Source organism: Danio rerio, chromosome 15 (assembly GCF_052040795.2).
Source record: "Danio rerio strain M-AB ecotype USA chromosome 15, GRCz13ab, whole genome shotgun sequence".
In the NCBI taxonomy this organism is placed as follows: Eukaryota; Metazoa; Chordata; class Actinopteri; order Cypriniformes; family Danionidae; genus Danio; species Danio rerio.
In genome coordinates this window covers 48,580,249-48,601,139 of record NC_141035.1, presented here as the reverse complement: position 1 = coordinate 48,601,139, position 20,891 = coordinate 48,580,249, and the positions used below count along the sequence as shown (strand labels likewise).

General features: G+C 41.1%; 1 protein-coding gene and 1 long non-coding RNA gene across 3 annotated transcripts in view; both read left to right on the top strand.

Moving 5' to 3' along the window:
• Positions 1-20,891, top strand: part of LOC147833781 (uncharacterized) — a 290,137-nt gene that overhangs the window by 183,490 nt on the left and 85,756 nt on the right. The gene's annotated exons all lie outside the window — the stretch shown is intronic.
• LOC101886389 (uncharacterized) lies at positions 1,385-14,434 on the top strand. Of its 2 annotated transcripts, XM_087284746.1 has the most exons (6): positions 1,410-1,493; positions 6,062-6,335; positions 9,833-9,913; positions 10,157-10,237; positions 10,321-11,088; positions 12,415-14,434. In XM_087284746.1, the coding sequence occupies exons 1-6, from the start codon at positions 1,461-1,463 to the stop codon at positions 12,453-12,455; spliced, it is 1,278 nt and encodes a 425-aa protein (XP_087140872.1). In that variant the 5' UTR covers positions 1,410-1,460; the 3' UTR covers positions 12,456-14,434. The 2 variants fall into 2 exon arrangements, with proteins under 2 accessions (XP_087140873.1, XP_087140872.1); XM_087284747.1 differs by lacking the exon at positions 12,415-14,434 and having other exon boundaries at positions 1,385-1,493; positions 10,321-12,260.

Below are 20,891 nucleotides of genomic sequence, written 5' to 3'. Positions count from 1 at the left end.
ACACACACACAAACACATGCAAGCCCACACCCAAACAAACACACACACACACACACATACGCGTGCATGCACACACAGACAAACACACACATGCACACAAATTCAAACACAAAGATTAGTGTGCGCGCACACACACACACACACACACACACACACACACACACACACACACACAAAAGTACAAACACATGCATACCCACATCCAAACACACACACACGCATGCACACACACAGCCCTAAAAACACAAACACACACACACAAACACCCGCTCAAACACACAGACACATGCACACACACACACTCTTGGCAAAACACACAGACAAACACATGTCTGCACAAACCAAAACAAACACACACATACACGTGCATGCACACACAGACAAACACACACATGAACACAAGTTCAAACACAAAGATGCGCGCACACACACACACACACACATCCACAAACACAAACACATAGATGCCCACAACCAAACACACAAAAACATGCATGCACGTACACACAGCCCTAAACACACACACACCCAAATACAAACACTCACACAGACAAACACACACACACAGACACACCTCCAAACACAAACACACGTACAAACAAACACATGCATGCCCACACGCTCACACACGCAAACACATGTACACACATGCACAAACACAAGCACACACACTCAGTCAAACACACACACATACGCGTGCATACACACACAGACAAAACACACACATGCACACACATTCAAACATAAAGATGCGCGCACACACAAGCACAAACACACGCATGCCCACACCCTAACACATACACATGGACATGCGCACACACAAGCACACACATTCAAACATAAAGATGCGCGCACACACAAGCACAAACACATGCATGCCCATACCCAAACACACACACATGCACACACAAACACATGCATGCATGCACAAAGCCCTAAACATACACACTCCCAAACACACACACACACACACACACACACCTCCAAACACAAACCCATGCACACACACAAACACACGCCCAAACAAACACATGCATCCAGACACACTCCAACACACAAACATACAAACATATGCATGCACAAACACACACACACACCCTCACGCACACTCACTTAAACACACATGCACACACTCACACATGTGTGCCCACACCCAAACACACACAAACTCACAGTGTGTGTGCATGTTTAAGTGTGTGTGTGTGATCTGACCTGCCGGGGGTCAGAGGACTGCACTGTTCCCATGCTCAGCTGCATTATCCTGCATCTCCAGAGACACACACCGGTCCTCTCCCAAAAAAACGGTATTATCAGCGCTCATCATATTCCGAGCCTAACGAGGTCACAGAGAATGGAGAGAGAGAAATAAACACAAGTCCCAGCGGTGGAGCACACACTGGCACACGCACAGCCCTATAAATGCAGAGTGTGGACGGCTGGACGATTCACACTCGCTCGAGATGAAGATGAAGATGCTGCAGCACTGGAACATGGTGGGTGAGCCCTCTGTAAATATGACCGCTTAATAACTCATTTCTAATAACTGATTTCTTTGCCATGATGACAGCACTCAATATTTGACTTGATTTGTTTCAGGATACTAGTATTCAGCTTAAAGTCACATTTAAAAGCTTAACTAGGTTAATTAGGCAGGTTAGGGTAATTAAGCAAGTCATTGTATAACAGTGGTTTGTTCTGGAGACAATCTAAAACTAATATTGCTCAAGGGGCTAATAATATTGACCTTAAAATGGCTTTAAAAAAATTAAGAACTGCTTTTATTTTAGCTGAAATGAAACAAATAAGAGTTTCTCCAGAAGACAAAATATTATAGGAAATACTGTGAAAATTTCCTGAATCTGTTCTACATCATTTGGGGAATATTTGAAACAGTTATGTGGGTTGAGGTGAAGGTAAGATTTGTTTGTTTTTATTCTTCGAGTAATTGTCAAATGTCATTTTTTTTTTTTATGTTAGCTGTCGGATTTTTATTGTATTGATGTACACTTGACATGATAATAGTTGATACACTGTTGTTCAGTGGAATGATGGTTGAAGTGTGAAGAGAGTTATTGTGTGGTTAATCATGGATAATGAAATGAGAGTGGCGGTCTAACTACACACACACACACACACACACACACACTTATATTAGACATGCACAAACTTGTAACACACACACACTCACAAATAGACAATAACATACAGACACAAACTTTTTAACACACTCTCTCACACACACAAAACACATTTACACACCTATGACGCGTTCTCACAAACGTCTAATACACATTCACAGTCTTATATCACACATAAGAACATAATGACACACACATATACACACACACACACAATACACAGACTCTCTCACACACACACATATACACACACATATTAGACATGAACAAACTTGTAACACACACACACACTCACAAATAGACAATCAGATACAGACACAAACTTTTTAACACACCCTCTCACACACACAAAACACATTTACACACCTATGACGCGTTCTCACACAAACGTCTAACACACATTCACAGTCTTATATCACACATAAGAACATAATGACACTCACTTATGACATGCAATCTCTCTCTTTTTATTGTATTGATGTACACTTGAGATGATAATAGTTGATACACTGTTGTTCAGGGGAATGATGGTTGAGGTGTGAAGTGAGTTATTGTGTGGTTAATCATGGATAATGAAATGAGAGTGGCGGTCTAACTACAACACACACACACACACACACACACACACACACACACACACACACACACACACACACACACACACACACACACACACACACATATTAGACATGCACAAACTTGTAACACACACACACACACACACACTCACAAATAGAAAATCACATACAGACACAAACTTTTTAACACACTCTCTCTCCCTCTCTCACACACACAAAACACATTTACACAACTATGACGCGTTCTCACACAAACGTCTAACACACATTCACAGTCTTAGATCACACACAAGAACATAATGACACACACTTATAACATGATATTTCTCTCTTTTTATTGTATTGATGTACACTTGACATGATAATAGTTGATACAGTTGAGAGTGGCGGTCTAACTAATGGCGCATTGTGATTAACAATGGGATAAAAGGGTGGATTGTGTCACACACTGCGGAAGGCATTGTCTTTTAATCACCTGTAGAATGTAAAAGAAAGAAAAAATAAAAACAGTACGAAGCAATTTCTTGAGTGCGAATCATTACCTTTTTTGAATAAGGTCAATACAGCTTAAAGTGACATTTATAGGCTTGACTAGGTTAATTGTGTTAACTAGGCAGGTTAGGGTAATTAGGCAAGTTATCGTATAACGATGGTTTGTTCTGTAGACTATTGAAAAAAAAGTTAGCTTAAAGGGGCTAATATGGAACTAAATCAATGCCAAAAGTACTGAAATAAAAGCTTATCGAATAGCACAAACACAAAAATAATACACTGAATTAACTGCTTGCATTTGAATGACTTGGACTGCCTGGGTTTGTAATTTTTAGGTCCTGAAATTTATCACAGTTGTTTATTTAAGCTGTGAATATCTCAACTAAAAATATTTCAAACACAATAATTCTTATTCAATTTCCAGATTTCATGTAATTTTCGAACGACAATTTCCAATTTACTTTCTTTCAGTAAAAAAATTTGCTTCCATAAATTCAGTGGATCAAATTAGGCTGTTAAAATTTGACATTGACAATATTAAATGCGACTTTTGTGCTGTTATTTGCTTTTTTCCTCAATTATTTACTGGTTTAAACATCTTTGATTGGTCCACCTGCTAGTGAAAAAGCAGCTGGAGAATGTCAGTCTGCAATCTATTGCTTTTCCTGCAGTTCCTGGATGTCATGTCATATTTCATTCATTTTCTTTTCGGCTTAGCCCCTTTATTAATCCGGGGTCTCCATAGCGGAACTAACCGCCAACTTATCCAGCAAAGTTTTACGCAGTGGATGCCCTTCCAGCTGCAACCCATCTCTGGGAAACACTCATTCACACACACACTCATACACCACGGCCAATATAGCTTACCCAATTCACCTGTACCGCATGTATTTGGACTGTGGGGGAAATCGGAGCACCCGGAGGAAACCCACGCAAACACAGAGAGATAATGCAAACTCCACACAGAAACGCCAACTGAGCCGAGGCTCGAACCAGTGACCATGTCAAATTTTAAGAGCCGAATTTGATCCACTGAATTTTTGGAAGCAAATTTTTGAACTGAAATAAAATGAACTGAAAATGATCTTCTGCACATCACGCTTCATATTTTTCACCGGTATTAAATATTTTGTGAGTGAAATCTGAAAATCAAATAAGAATTATTGAACTTTTAAGGATGAAAACGTGTTTGAAATATTTTAGTTGAGATATTCACAGCTTAAATAAACATCTGTGTTAAATTTCAGGGCCTAAAATCACAAACCCAGGCAATCCAAGTCATTCAAATGCAAGCAGTTGTTAATTCAGTGTATTTTTTTTGTGTTTGTGCTATTCGATAAGCTTTTATTTCAGTACTTTTGGCATTGTTTTAGTTCCATATTAGCCCCTTTAAGCTAACTTTTTTTTCAATAGTCTCTTTTGTTTGTCCTATTCGATAAGCTTTTATTTCAAGACTTTTGGGATTGATTTTGTTCCATAGGAATAAAATGGTGTTTAAAAAAATAAAAACTGCTTTTATTCTAGCTGAAATGAAACAAATAAGACTTTCTACAGAAGAAAAAATATTATCAGACACACTGTGAAAAATTCCTGAATCTTTTAAAAGGAAAAAAAATAATAATAATCAAAGGAGGGGAAATAATTCTGACTTTAACTGTATATATATATATATATATATATATATATATATATATATATATATATATATATATATATATATATATATATATATATATATATATTCTCAGAAAAAGGTACAAAATAATTTAAATAAAATAATTTTAAAATATATATATTTATTAACATTTTAAATAACTGATTTCTTATTGTATGTAGTTTCAAATGAAATTATTACTCAAGTTATTATTGCTTTTATTACTATTACTATTAATAAAAAATTATAAGAATAATAAAAATTATAATAATAATAATAATAATATTAATAATAATAATAATAGTGGCTCAGCAATTAGCACTATCACCTAACAGCAAGAAGGTCACTGGTTCAAGCCTCGGCTGGGCCAATGGCATTTCTGTGTGGAGTTTGCATGTTTACTGTGTTGGCGTGGGTTTCCTCCGGGTGTTCCGGTTTCCCCCAAAGTCCAAACACATGCGCTATAGGGGAATTGATTAACTAAATTGGCCGAAGTGTAAGAGTGAGCGAGTGTGCATGCATGTCTGTGTGTGTGTGTGTGTGTGTGTGTGTGTGTGTGTGTGTGTGTGTGTGTGAATGAGTGTGTATGGATGTTTCCCAGTATAGGGTTGTAGCTGTAAAGGCATCCGCTATGTAAAACATATGCTGTATAAGTTAGCGGTTCATTCCGGTGTGGCGACCACAGATGAAAAAGTGACAGAAAATGAACGAATGAGTGACAATAATAATGATTAATATATTAGAGTGATTTCTGAAGGATGTCTCTGAAGAGTGGAGTAATGAAGCTGAAAATGCATCTTTAAATCACTGGAATAAATGATTAAATTAAATTATAATCTACTTCTGAACTGTTAGTTTATAGTGCAATGACATTTGACAATTTTACAGCATGTACTGTATTTGTAATGAAATAAATGCAGCCTTAGTAGCTTATTTTAAAACAGTTCAAAATCAGGCTGACCTCAAATTTTAGACTGATAGTGTATAAAAATATCATTTAAGCAATGCTAAAATAATAATATAAGAAAATATGCTGAAAACGTTGCAAAGCTGAAAGTATGTATCTCTAAAATGCACCGCAATAATCTCAAAAAATTGCTTTTCATTGTGTAATGGACAATATTAATAATATAACTCATCAGGAGTGTCTAAAATGTGATCTGCACTTATCATGGTCATCAGTATATATTTGTCTACAGGACCTGAGGAGTATGGTGGGGCTGTTGCTCTGTTTGTCTCTGGGACAGTGCGGAATAAGTCCAGAATTTCGGGGGACAGATTTAGGAATACTACCTATGGACAACTTCACTCTGTCCCAGCCGATATCATCGGAGCCTGATTTATCCTACTGTCAGATGATTCTGGAGGCGCCGGTTCCTCCGACTGCAGATCAGGTGCCCTGGTACTGCATCTGCTCCGCCTGCTCGGGAAACAGAGGACAGAAAGGAGACAGAGGAGACCGCGGACTCACAGGTATCAAGACTACTCCACTCTCTGATCGATATTAAATGAGTCACTGAAAACATCACTGACTGAAAAGCTGAATGAATGGGGGCAGCATGATGGCTCAGTGGTTAGCACTGTGGCCTCACAGCAAGAATGTCGCTGGTTCGAGTCCTGGCTTGCCCAGTTGGCATTTCTGTGTGGAGTTGGTGCTCCGGTATCCCCTACAAGTCCAAGCACATGCGCTATTGGTGAATTGAAGAATCTAAATTGGCTGTAGCTTATGAATGTGTGCAAATGAATGGCACTGTGTGCTACTTCTGCGCAGAATATCGTTAAAAATCTGCAGATGTGGAACGATTTTGGGAGCATCCAAACTAAAAACTTCCTGGCTGGAAGAGTTGGTTGGACAAGGTGTGCCTGAGCGTGGTTTACTTGCGCTTTGGCGCGGTACGCTTGTGCGTGAGTGCAAAACGAGCCTAAGCCTGAAAATAAAAGCAAGACGTCACTTTTAAGGGACTGTTTGATACGGATTTATATTTATTTATTTATATTTATTTACTGTTCAATAAACGCAAACTGTCAGAGATTATTAAAGACACAAACCCCTCACTGCACGACAACTTCACCTTCAGCAAACCTCCTAATTCCTGCATCACGAGCACTTTATGATTGTTTATGAGCATCAAAAGTGGCGGATCTGTTTGCCGAAATATTCAACTGTCACTACATCCCTAACGACTAAGGGTGCTTTCACACCTGTGAATGGATTCAGTTGTTCTGAAACAGAGATTACAGTTGTTACATTGTTGCTCTTTGCTCTTGGAGCGGTTCGCTTTCACATTCCAAAGTTTCTAATCGGACCAAAAGAGCTAAAACAAGTCACGTGCGAGTAAACTCTCCTCACATTGGTCAGAGTGTCAGGGTTTATTTTGCAGCGTCCCGCTCAGCTGTCAGGAGAGGTGGTGGTTTGGTGGTGATTGACAGGGTGCGCGCGTGACGTGTCTGAGGAGAGATGCGGTGGGGAGGGGTGAGAAGGGTGCCTGACGTAGCCTATTTGAGGACCTGGAGGGAGACGCAAGATTACCGGGAGATCATCACTCGTTTGCGGGCATCCTGAGACTCGCGAAACTTCCTGCCATACTCATAATTCTCTCTTCATATAGCCGTAAGCCTATTACATATCCATAAAACACTGTGATGTAACCGCGCTCGGATCGGATCGCTTTCTCACTGTAATCGAACCGCTCCAGGGTTCGTTTCAATCGAGCTGAGACCACCTCATTCAAGCGATCCCGGAGTGATTACTTTGGCACGGAACAGAGCGCGATTGCCCTGTTCACATATGCCAAACGAACCGCGCTAACTGGACAAACAAGACACGTTCCGAAACAAAAGTGTAGGTGTGAAAGCACCCTAAAACAACATAGCTAAAGAAATCTCCACTGTGCTGAGCAAGAGCGCTTACTGAACAGCGCATCATTGATGATGTAAGAGTGCTCAGGTGCGAATGCATTGTGAGTACGGGCTGTCGGGGGAGACAGGAGGGGGGACAAGCATGCTTCGGCCCGGTTCAAGGCAACTGTACATAGTGCGAGTACGTCCTCAGTCATACTGAGGCAGGATGTAATGCAAGTAATACAAAATATTTTTGGTGATGGTGTGGACTTTTCTTTTACAACAATTTATCTGGAAAATAACGGTAAAAGACAAGCATTTATTAAAAATACTTCTAACAACCAGTAAGAAAACTTTAACTCGACTCGAAAGAAGCTATAACTCAATCCCCCTGCAAAATCTGAATGGTTGGAAATCTTATCTAATGTTCAAAATATGGAGACTTTTTCTGTAAAACTACAAATGGTCAAATGTCTGTAATATTAGGAGAAATGCATTGTATTTATGAACAACACAGGGTACTTTAGTTCTTTTTTTTAAGTTCCCAGGTTCTGCAGGTTGCAATGTCCCCAATTTTGCTTGCCAATCTTAAGCCAATTGTTATTGATTGTTTTGGTTTATTTGGAATTTGCAACCAGCGCAGAGCTCGGGGGACCAGAGTGGAGTGAGTGCTCCGACTCGGCCCCCCTATATAATGTAAAGTAATGTGTATTTATATAGCGCATTTATTGTGTATGGTCATACACTCAAAGCGCTTCACAATCATGAGGGGGGTCTCTCCACAACACCACCAGTGTGCAGCATCCACTTGGATGAAGCGACGGCTGCCACAGGACAACGGCGCGGCGGGTGTCAGGGCACTCACCACACACACCAGCTATTGGTGGAGTGGAGAGACAGTGATAGGAGCCAATTCGGTGGATGGTGATGAGTGGGAGGCCATAATAGTAAGGGCCGATAGAGGGACTTTGGCCAGTACACCAGGGTTACACCCCTGCTCTTTATGAGAAGTGCCCTGGGATTTTAATGACCACAGACAGTCAGGACCTCGGTTTAACGTCTCATCCAAAAGACGGCGCTCACTGACAGTGTAGCGTCCCCTTCACTTTTACTGGGGCATCAGGACTCACACAGACCACAGGTTGAGCGCCCCCTGCTGGCCTCACTAACACCATTTCCAACAGCGACCTAGTTTTCCCAAGTGGTCTCCCATCCAGGTACTGACCAGGCTCAGCCCTGCTTAGCCCTAGTCCTTTAGTTCATTTTTAAAGGGAACTTTTTATCCAAAAGAGAGAGAGGTGCACTGCACAGGCTGAGCTAAAACTTTACAGACACATTCAGGAGACACCAAAGGCTTATCTTACATCTTGTAAATAGGGTTAAAAAGGGTGCCCTTTAATACCTGATTTTTAAAGTGGGCATCTTGTATACAGATCTCTTTAAATGTTTATTTCCATATTTGACTTAATTTGATTTCCTGAAAGTGATTGCTGGTTAACAAGTAGGAAAAGTCTAAAATGGCACTGAAAAATAGCCTGACAGTAGCAACAGGCAAAGCACATGAAATGACCCAAAAGACATTTTGATAAATGGAAAGTAAAGATTAAAAAATGACAAGCAAAAAATTCCATGATATTCCATATATATACCTTACTTTCGATGTCTGGAATATACCTTATAAAATTCCATGTTTGGTGAGGCAGTGGCGCAGTAGGTAGTGCTGTCGCCTCACAGCAAGAAGGTCACTGGGTCGAGCCTCGGCTCAGTTGGCGTTTCTGTGTGGAGTTTGCATGTTCTCCCTGTGTTCGTGTGGGTTTCCTCCGGGTGCTCTGGTTTCCCCCACAGTCCAAACACATGCGGTACAGGTGAATTGGGTAGGTTAAATTGTACGTAGTGTATGAGAGTGTGTGTGAATATGTGTGTGGATGTTCCCCAGAGATGGGTTGTGGCTGGAAGGCCATCCACTGCGTAAAAACGTTCTGGATAAGTTGGCGGTTCATTCCGCTGTGGCGACGATTGATTAATAAAGAGACTAAGCCAACAAGAAAATGAATGAATGAAAATTCCATATTTCAGAAATGACTTTCAGAAAACCTGAGTTTATTATTGTTATTACCTGCTTCTCACAGGAGCTCCTGGCAGTCCGGGTCCAAGGGGTCTCACTGGGCTTCCTGGCCGTCCAGGATTCAGAGGACCTCCTGGGATAAAGGGTGAGACACAACAAGACTCACACAGGAATGAATGTGTCTATTGCATTGTGAGAGAAAGCTAAAACATGTATGGTGAGATTACAATAAAGTTACTTGCATGAATACATACTAGAACAAACAAGGGAAAGAAGATAGTCCACATAAAATTTACTCACCGTCAAGTTGGTCCAAACCTCTATACAGTTCTCTGTTATACTAAACACAAGATAGCACACAGTTGAAGGCAAGTTAATTATGTTACAGGTGAGAAAGGAGATATTGGAGATAAGGGAGACTTGGGTCTACCTGGAACTTCGGGGCCAAAGGGTGAAAGGGGCAGCAAAGGTCAGTGAAACGTCTCTAAATCTTTATCATATTTACTTACACAGAATGTCTATGATGACCATGCTTGTATACGTGCTACTCAGGTGAAAAGGGTGACCAAGGTCTGGATGGTCCTTCTGGAGAACCAGGCCCAAAAGGAGAAGATGGTCAATGCCCGCAAAGCTGTGCACCCATACCTGGACAAGATGGTGCACCTGGTCTTCCTGGGCTTGTAGGTGCACGTGGGTTACCTGGTCTGAATGGAGACCTTGGACCCAAAGGGCAGAAGGGAGATCCGGGTGTGGCAGGCGGACCTGGCACTCCAGGTGACACAGGGCCAAAGGGTGACCAAGGTCCACAGGGCCTGTGCAATTGTCATGATGGGGCTCCAGGAGCCCAGGGTCAAAAGGGAGACAAAGGTGATAAGGGAGATAATGGTTTGGCAGGGGCACAGGGTGTGAATGGAACCACAGGCCCTAAAGGTGCCAAGGGGGACATGGGATTGGCTGGCATTCCTGGACCTTGCTCACCTACAGTGCAATCTGCTTTCTCTGCCACTATTACCACCCCTTATCCTGCACCAAACCGCCCCGTTCTTTTCAAACGTGTAATCTACAACTTAAACCAGAACTATAGCCCTGATAATGGTGTGTACACAGCCCCTATTAACGGAACATACGTGTTTAGCTACAACTTACAAGTGTCTACCCGTATGCTGAAGGTTGGACTCTTCCGCAACTTTGAGGCCGTGGTGAGGACAACTACACCGGTGGAAATGAACACCGCTTCTCAGCAGGTGGTGATGGGTCTGGGTCAAGGTGATTGGGTGTGGTTGCAGGTGAAAGACAGCACCACTAATGGCATTTTCACTGGCACCGAGTCCAGCAGCACATTCAGTGGGTACCTATTGTACCCTGACAGATGTGATGACATGTTGTCAAGAGATTTCATGGAAAATGAGTTCCCCACTACAGACCTTAACTGGGAGTAGAGACCTACATCTGCATCCCACACTCTACTACTTAAACTCCTAGTCAATCTCTACTTTCTAAACCAGCACGCAAATACAGAAAACACACCTTAACCAGCTAATCAATGTGTTCAGGAATACTTTAAACTAACAGGCAAGTGTTTTAAAGCAGAGTTGGCACTACAGTCTGAAGAATAGTAGTCGGCCAGGAATAGGGTTGACTAACACCAGCTTAGACCTACACCCAAAATTTATTCGAAAACTTAGACCCAACTTTCTGAATCTAGACTTTTATCTACTCCTTAGACATTCACATTAAACTGCTGGTGTAAGGTGAAAAAATCTAATTTTTCTACTTCAAAGTAGACCTATATACAAGACTCCTAGTTCAAACTTATCTTCACCCTAGACCTGCACCCTCATCCATTGGCTACATCCAAACATCTAATCTTAAAGTTTTATCTACTCCCCCGGGGTACCTCTAAACCTTCAACCTACACCCAACATTCTACAATCTAGACCTTCACCCAAGTGTCCTAATCTAAACTTTTATCTACTACTAAACCTGATAGGCTTGACCAAAGCTTCTAAACCCAAACATATATCTACTTCCTCCCAGTCCCTGAAGGCTGTCCCTAAATTGTTCACCTTCACCCAACATTCTTAACCTTCAACTACACACAGACACAACTTTGACCTCCCAAAGGGCTGTCCCCAAGACATTTTACCTAAACTTACATTCAAAACTTTCAACAACAACTTAGACTTACACCCAAGATTCTTAACCCAATCTTTTATCTATTTCACCCTGATGACTGTCCCGAAAACTCTTCACCTAAACCCAACATTCAAAACTTTCAACAACATCTTAGACTTACACCCAAGTTTCTTAACCCAATCTTTTATCTACTTTACCCAGAGGGCTGTTCCTAAAACTCTTCACCAAAACCCAACGTTCCAAACTTTCAACTATAACTTAGACCTACCCCCACATTTCTTAACCCAATCTTTTATCGACTCCTCCCTGAGGGCTGTCCCAAAACTCTTCACCTAAATCAGGGGTGTCCAAACTCGGTCCCGGAGGGCTGGTGTTCTGCAGAGTTTCGCTCCAACTTGATCAACACAGCTGCAAGGATGTTTCTAGAATGCCTAGTAAGAGCTTGATTAGCTAGCCCAGGTGTGTCTTATTGGCGTTGGAACTAAACTTTGTTGGACATCCACCTTCCAGGACCGAGTCTGGACATCCCTGACCTAAACCCAACATTCTAAACTTTCAACACCAACTTGTACCTACATCCAAGTTTCTTTACCCAGTTTTTTATCTACTCCCCACTGAGGACTGTCCCTAAAACTCTTCACCTAAACCCAACATTTAAAACTTTCAACTATAACTTAGATCTAAACCCAAGTTTCTTATCCCAATCTTTTATTTACTTCACCCTGAGTGCTGTCCCTAAAACTCTTCACCTTAACCCAACATTCTGAACTTTCAACTACAACCTAGACCTTCGCCTACGTTTCTTCAACCAGTCCTTTATCTAATCCCAGGCCTGTCTCCAAAACTCTTTATCTGCACCCAAACTTTCAATCAAACTTATAACACAACCCTAGACCTACACTCAACATTCTAAAGCTAAACATTCAAATCTAACTCTTCAGACCTGCATCTAAGTAACCTTTTGGGTTACTAAACTCTACACCCAGCATTAAATATCCTCCTGGTAGGCAAGTTCAGTCCCCGTGAGCCACAATCCTACACCTAATCAAACACACCTGAACAAGCTAATCAAGGTCTGACACTGTGGTCACACTAGAGTTTGAGCAATGCAAAAATGGGCGAGATAAAACAATACGAATATTGTTGATGCAAGCAAGCGATTGCTCAATATTTTAAACTTCTGTACAGAGAGGTCACCTTTTGATCTTCTATTGGTCTAACGCGATAATGTGATGTGATTTCACAGGTCTGAGTTCACCAAGCTTACGTTTCGAACATAAAGAAATGCGAGATTTGTCTCAAGAGCTTGTGTTTCCAGTCTGCCGCAGTCGCATGCTTATAAATGGAAGTCTATGGGGCAAGAAGTGCAGTGTGACCACGGCTTTACTTGAAAGCTTCAGACGGGTGAGTTTTTATCAAGCCTGGGCTTGCAGCTGTCCAAGACTCAACTTGCCTACCTGAACTATACCCTAACCCAGCAGTTCCCAAATCTAATCCTGGGAGCCCCTTGCCCTGCACTTTTTTGTTGCGTTCCAAATGGCATATAGTGAAAGGCACTTTGGAGTGAAGACAATCATGGCCAAAATACTGAAGGGTTATTTAAATCGGGCCACCTCAAAGGGGCCCTTTTGAATGAAGGCTACAACTGATGGACATTTCGGGCCATGATCAGGGAATTCGCTTGGTGTCAAACATTGTGTTCAATTCGAGGGCTCATCCCCATGCCTTAATGGCAATGACCACTGCCTTAAGCATACATTTAAGACCTACACCCTAAACCCCATAAATGACTATGTTGCCTAACCAGTTTCTAAAATGATTCAACCTAATCTCTTAACCTCTAATGTTTCCATAATATCTCAGATTACACATAGATTCTATTTTAAGATCACTTTGTGAAGCTTTTATGCAGGAGTCAATCTTTTGGCTGAAAGAAGGGCCTCATCTTTCTCATGTCTGCAATGGAGATGACTGGTGTTTATTTACAGTGCATGTCTTGTAACTTGATTAGCGTTATTGTGCCAGCATCAATAGTTGTATTGAATCTCCCAACTGTGCAGATCAATGGAAAGGTTGCTCCCTTGACAGACACATTTTCCCGCCGGATGTTTGTTAAATGGGCAGGAATGTGCCAATCAGCTGTTATATCGCGGTTCCAGCTATTGAGGGGGCCCACACTGTGAATAAGAACCAGAATGCTGGGTGGGCCGGTGCACATCTGTGTCTCAGGATAGATAAGCGGAACAAAGACAGAGGTGATGAACGCCCATTTGGGAGATGAAAACGGAGTCTCTTCACGAAGGGATTAGATCTTTTGAGTTTGAATCCTTCAGACACACAATGAGAGTTAATCTCTTATGGTGTTACCTGTACTCTATTATGAAAAGTGTTTACCTGGGAGCTGTGAATTCTAGCAACAACTCTGCAACAATGTGACAAAACATGGCTGACAAAACCATTCATGTTCATGCTGGTGTTCTATGTATTGATTACCCCAATGTTTCCAATAAATTGTAGGGTATTAATCTGACTCCTTGTTTGTGGTTATTTTTGGGCTTGATCAGAAGTCCTCAAACTTGAAAGTACCATCTGAGCAAACCAAATCAAACTTGATTCCCAATTACAATAATAGTGAAAATGCCATGATCAGTGTAGCCGGACTTTAAGGTTATTTGCATATTTAGCAGTTTGAACATACAACAAAGTGCTGCAGTAATGAGATATTTTTGTTGGCCAACCCATAAGACAACCATAGGGTTTCCTCAGCCATAGGATTTTAGAGCCACTAATGCTTTTGGTTGGAATACATGGCTAAATATAAGTAGAGTAAAAAACAGGCATCTGTAACCCCGCCGGTCCTACACCACCCAACCCGCTTCGAACTAGTATGAACCGGTGATCTTCCGAGAGAGTCGGTTGCTCTAACAAGGAGGCTAAAGACCCTGGCCTTTAGCTTCTGTCGGTAGAGCACCTTTAGAGGTCAGAGGAGTGAGGTTTACCTGCACAGCACTTACTAGCTGGCTTCCATTACACTCACCCCCTTAAACCTTACTCCCACCCGGGTCACGGCACCAATGTAAACCTGTCGGTCCTACACCACCCAACCCGCTCCGGGTTGAGATTGAACCGGCGACCTTCCGCATAGGAGTTGGTTGCTCTAACAAGAAGGCTAAAGACCATGGCCTCTAGCATCTGTAGCTAGAGCACCTTTAGAAGTCAGAGGAGTGAGGTTTACCTGCACAACACTTACTAACTGGCCTCCATTACACATCAATCAAATTAAACCTGCTGCATTTGTGGGTGGCTGCAGATGTGCCAGTAAGAAGTCTTAGGCCGCCTTTACACTAATATGTTTAGTGTAAACTGATACGTTTTTCTATGGCTATGCCATCCGTCCACACTACGCCCAAGCTTGTGAGCTCAGACGCGAGAATTCGCTAAAGCAGCTTTTAGCGCATGCCAGAGTGTGTGTGTGGTCCCATGACATGCGTTTTCAGTGGTGTAGTGTGGATGCCAAGCTTTTCAGAAACACTAGGTGAAACGCCAGTGTGGACGTGGATCGCTTTCATTTTAAAACGCTGTATTAAGACTAAAACATATTAGTGTAAACGGGGACTCAGTGCTATCACTTTAAATTTTAAAGCATCCATACTTGTGAAATAATTTGAAACTGGTGTAAATTTGTCAGCGTAGAAATGATACCCCAAGATCAAGTTTTCTAAAGATCTGCCTTAGAAATAAGCATGTAAATGCTAAAAAGGATGGAGCCAATAACAGAACCCTGAAGTACACCATAACACAGAGATGCACAAAGTAGGACCTGTGGGCCAAAGATGGCCCATGATAACCTTTGATTTGGCCCACCATGCCATACCTTTAATAGAAATTGTTATTTCTAACTTAACGTAATCTTTTGTTACAAAAAAGCAAGCTTGAATTAAATAATTTAATTATATGTTGTAAACAGGGCTTTACATTAACTTTTTTGATCACCAGCTACTGTGGCTAGTAGATTACCAACATTACTAGCCACTTGCCATTTTTACTAGCCACAATTTTATTGTTTGGAAAATATATTTTATATAAATAAATGTGACTTTGTCATGCTAAAATGACTTGATTTAGATGTTGTGTTGTCCACATGCGTCCTTATTTATTTCACTGTTTGTGTTTGTTGTGTATGAGCTTGCTCACTGTGCATGAGCAAATGGGTTGTGTCATTGCAATTGGTTTTTATTTCACAAGACTTTTTTAGGGCTCAAAACGAAGGATTAACCAAATTTATCTCTGACCACACAAAAAAGAAATAATTATTTCTTAGCCACATACTTTAAATGTGTCAAAACAAGCAAATATATAGCTGTATGCATGCACTTTTTATTCAACAAAACTTTTCTTTTTTTTAAAAATTGACATTTAAAAAGATCTATTGTCATGCATCTAAAATATGCAAAGTAATCAGTCCTGGCTAAAAGTCCCAGATCAGCAGTTACTACACACAAATGGGGAGTTAATCTCATATTAAAGCAATGTTATTGTAAAGGATGATAATTAAAGTATTTTAACAAAAATAACTGTAAGCAAAAGAAAGCAGGTAAAAACATACCACGAGTGATAATGAAAGGTTGATCACGTGCCTGAGAATAATTAAAACGAAAGCAGTGACTACTGCTGTTTCTTACAAATATATATATATATTTTTCAATCTTGAGCTCTTAAAAGCAGCAGGGGCCTCATGTATCAACGCTGCGTACGCACAAAAACTTTGCGTACGCCAGGTTTCACGCTCAGAATCGCTCACGTTTGGATTTACTAACAATGAACTGAACGTGGGAATGTGCGCAGGTTCACGGCAGCTTTCTGGCTGGCGTACGCACATTTTTTGTGCGTGTCTGTTTTATTTCCATTGGCGACTCCTAGAGGCAGTTGTGTTAAATTCCTCTCTACAAAGTGTCTGAGCCTTGCAATGGCAGCTGTATGAGACGGGTTCAGCAGGTATATAAGGTTTCCATACCATACATTTGACCAGCTAAACATTGAAGCACAATTTGCAGCAGTCGCCTGTTTTCCCAATGTAATCTGAGCGATCTACCGCACGCACATTGCTATAAAGACACTATCTGAAGATGAATTTGCATGCGTGAATCAGAAACATTTCCATTCAATAAATGTGCAAATAAAATATGATGCTTATTGATATGAACTTATTGATGATTCCTACTTGTCTTTCTCGTGATAAATAGTTGGCAAAATCTGATATGTAGCGGGGGAAAAAGAAGAAAGAGTTCATCAGACGCTGGATTCGAGCCGAGTTCATGCTCGAACGTATCAATTCATGATCACATGCGTCTTGCGAGTAGCGCCACTGAGACTGTTAAGAGTACTGCAACATTTTACAGATATAAACCACACTATTTTTTTTTTTAATTCACTCAGTGCGATGTTCAGACCCAACTGTGTTGACCGCATCAGCTAAACTCTCCCACTCTATTTTTTTCTTTTGTTGTTAATTCCGGAGGACAAACTTGCAAATAACACCGCTTTTCTCCGGTCCACCTCTGAAAGCAGCACCTCCATTTCACATTCTGTTCAAAGTTTCTCTTCTTGCTTGCTTTTGCCATTGCTTTTTCGTTGGGTTTTGCCGCATAGTCATTAGCATATTCATACGGGGGAGGAGGCAGGGAGGGGTTTTGTGCTCGTGCATGTTGCGCTCAGTTTCACGTTCATTCAGATGTACAAAAGAATATGCGTGAGATTCAGCGTACGCAGTGTTTCATACATCTGAATTTTTTTCTGCGTACGCACATTTACAGCTTTGTGCGTACGCAATGTTTTAGTAAGATTTCCACGCAAGTCTTCGTACATGAGGCCCCAGGACTGTGGGTACACTATCATCATTTTTAGTCTAGTCTTTTTCAAAGAGAATCGATCGCAAGTGAACAGGAAAAAAGTGCAAGTAAACGGGAGCGTGCATGCTTTTTAACAGTCACGCACATCACATCACCTGTGTGCGCAAGTAATCATCCTCTCATACGGTATTCACCTGCTTTGTCTCGCGCAACAGTTATCGTCTTCTGTCATGCTGCTGCTCGATTCTAAGGTCACATTTGCACGCATATTGGGCCATCCTTAATGTCGAACCCTGCTTTAAGAAAACTACAAAGTAAAAATTATTTCCAACCTGCCAAAGTGGCTAGTGGAGCAGCTGTCTAACCCGCCAAAGCATTTGGCAGGTGTTAATGTAAAGCCCTGGTTGTAAATAAATCAGATTTATTTAAATGTTCATTGTGTTTTAAACAGAATTGTTTGTTTTCATTGTAACGTTAATTATAAAATGCAATAAATAGAATGTTTTAGTTAGTCTAATATGGTTAATTTATTTTTAATTATTATTTTTAAAAATAAGGAAATTACCCATGGCAACTTTGTAATGCAGTTTGACATATTTACCTTCGATCCACAGCCTTCAGCTTTGATTTTGGGACCTTCATAACAAAAAGTTTGGGCACCCCTGCCATAATGGACCCGATTAATATCTGAACTTGTCATTTCACGGAACAACAAACCAAGACCTCAATACATCACACTCTTATGTCAGTTTAATTATGATTTATATTTTAGACTATAAATCTGAAGTTGTGAGACTATAGTTTAACTTAATCTATTCCCATTAACGACACACTGATGTAACAGTACAGATTAGCTCTTTCTGTGTAACCCCTCCAGTCCTACGCTACCCAACCCGCTACGAGCTGGTATTGAACCGGCGACCTTCTGCATGGGAGTCTGTTGCTCTAACAAGGAGGCTAAAGGACACGTCCATCAATAGAGCACCTTTAAAGGTCAGAGGAGTGAGGTTTACCTGCACAGCACTTACTAGCTGGCCTCCATTACATCTGCATAACCCTGACAATTATAAGCATCTGTTTAATGTCTCATAGAGTAGAAGAGAGGCTTCCTGGAGCTTACTGTGTGTCACACATCCTTTGTTTTTCCCAGCAAAAATCTAACATATGATTACATAAATCTCTTCAACTACACTATATTAATTTGGTTGCCACTGCACAAGGTTATGATGTTGGTAACACTATTCCGATGGTCCATTTAAGTATTAGTAGATTGTCTGCTTAAAGGGTCACGAAACACCAAAACACATGTTTTGAGCTGTTGACAGTCGTATATGTGTCCCACACTGCTAAAAACACTATTAGGACACCTATATTTCACTAAAAAGTGTAAATTGGTTGTTTTTGCGTTATTTCAAGCAAATTCGTACTTCCTGTTTGAAACTAATTTTTGAAGCTGCGTCACGGCCATGACATAATAGTGTGTATTCCAGCGTGCAGACTGGACGTCTGAGCCAGAGTGAGTCTTATTACGTCTTACAGTGTGCTGCATTAATGCATGAGTAAGGCTTGGTTCAAACCAATCAGCACGCTCTATTGTGCAACTTCATTAATATTCATTACTGTCACAGTGTTTAGACGCCACGTTGTGTTGGCAAAACAAGCGTGAAGTGTTGCTTCTATAGTTTGCTGCAGTTCAGTTTTGTTTTCATTTTCTCTCTGTGAGAGCGCAGCTGGCGTCACGTGTGGATTAACAGTGTACGCGACGCTCGACAACAATAACTTACGTGTCTAAGGAGGATTATTGTTTACCTGAAAGCTGTTCTCATCTGCAAACGCTGAGATCTGGATTCGTTTGTAGTCTTCTCTTAATAAAGACGCGGCTCTAGTTGCTGGTGATTGTTCTGTCTCTACAGATTTGGTAAGTGAGCGACCAGTTTGTTTATTCAGTTTGTTCGTATCGAACAAACTATTGCACAGAGTATAAACACGTTAGCACCACAACCAAACTTTAACCTCGTGTAGGGTTTTTACCGCATTTAGTGACCGGAATAACACACGCGGCTTTCTGACGCTATGCCATGTGCATCTAAGTTTCTGGGAAATGCGGAGGTTTTTTTTCTCTCATTCGCCGTGCGGTATCAAACACTGCATGAAAAATACACGTTTAGAGCAGTTCTTAGAATCAAATATCTCGTGTGTCGCGAGGGACATGAATGAATTCCCTGAATGAAAGAGCCAAACTGCAGTTAAAGTCCACCATTTAATAATTTGGCAAATAATTCGACTACAGATGTCCATGTAGGTTAAACACCATCACTTTCTCCTGTATGTGTGTGTGTGGGTGTGTATTTTGACTCTGAAACTCGCGCGTGCCCAAATAGACACTCCCACACCATCCCACTTTTTTTCCTCCGACACTCCCCCTAAACAGAGCTGGACACGCCCACTTTTCTGACTTTTTCCAAAGTAGAGGTGTGAAAACACCCTGCTGAACCGAGGAGGTTTCATGGCCCTTTAATATCTGTTGATACTGCTCCTTTAACTGACATTTAACTGATTATAAGAAACTTTGCAAGTACATGTCAACTTACACTAAAGCCGCCTTTTCACTGCACACGACAAACGACAAGCGACAGACCGGAAGTCATTTATTTCCAATGGAGAGCAGTCCGGGAGCTGCGTGGAGTTCCGATCATCTCCGTATGCGGAAAATTCGGATCCGAATTGACCTGCGGATCCGTTGAAATATTTGAACTCCTGCGACTAGACTGTATGCGAGCTGCCGACCGGATATGATGTATTCCAGTGTTGTCCAAGCAGATCTGTGCGTGCGAGATGAGAAATCTTTGGAGGAGTTTATTTGGTTATTTTTTTAATTTAAAAAGTCTATATTAAAAAAAAACTTTTCTGTTCATAAATGTAAGTAAGAAAGTAATAAAAAATATATTTTTAATGTTGTCTCCACATTCCCTCCAATATTTTAGCGGCCCATGAGTTTCTAGTATTCATTCATTCATTAAACCATGTAAACCCACAGAGAATAAAGGCTCTTGCTTTTGCACTCCTTTATTTCGGACACCGTGTGAATCAGTTTCTCCCCCATGGTGCACGACAACACTGAAAATATTGTGCGGCTGC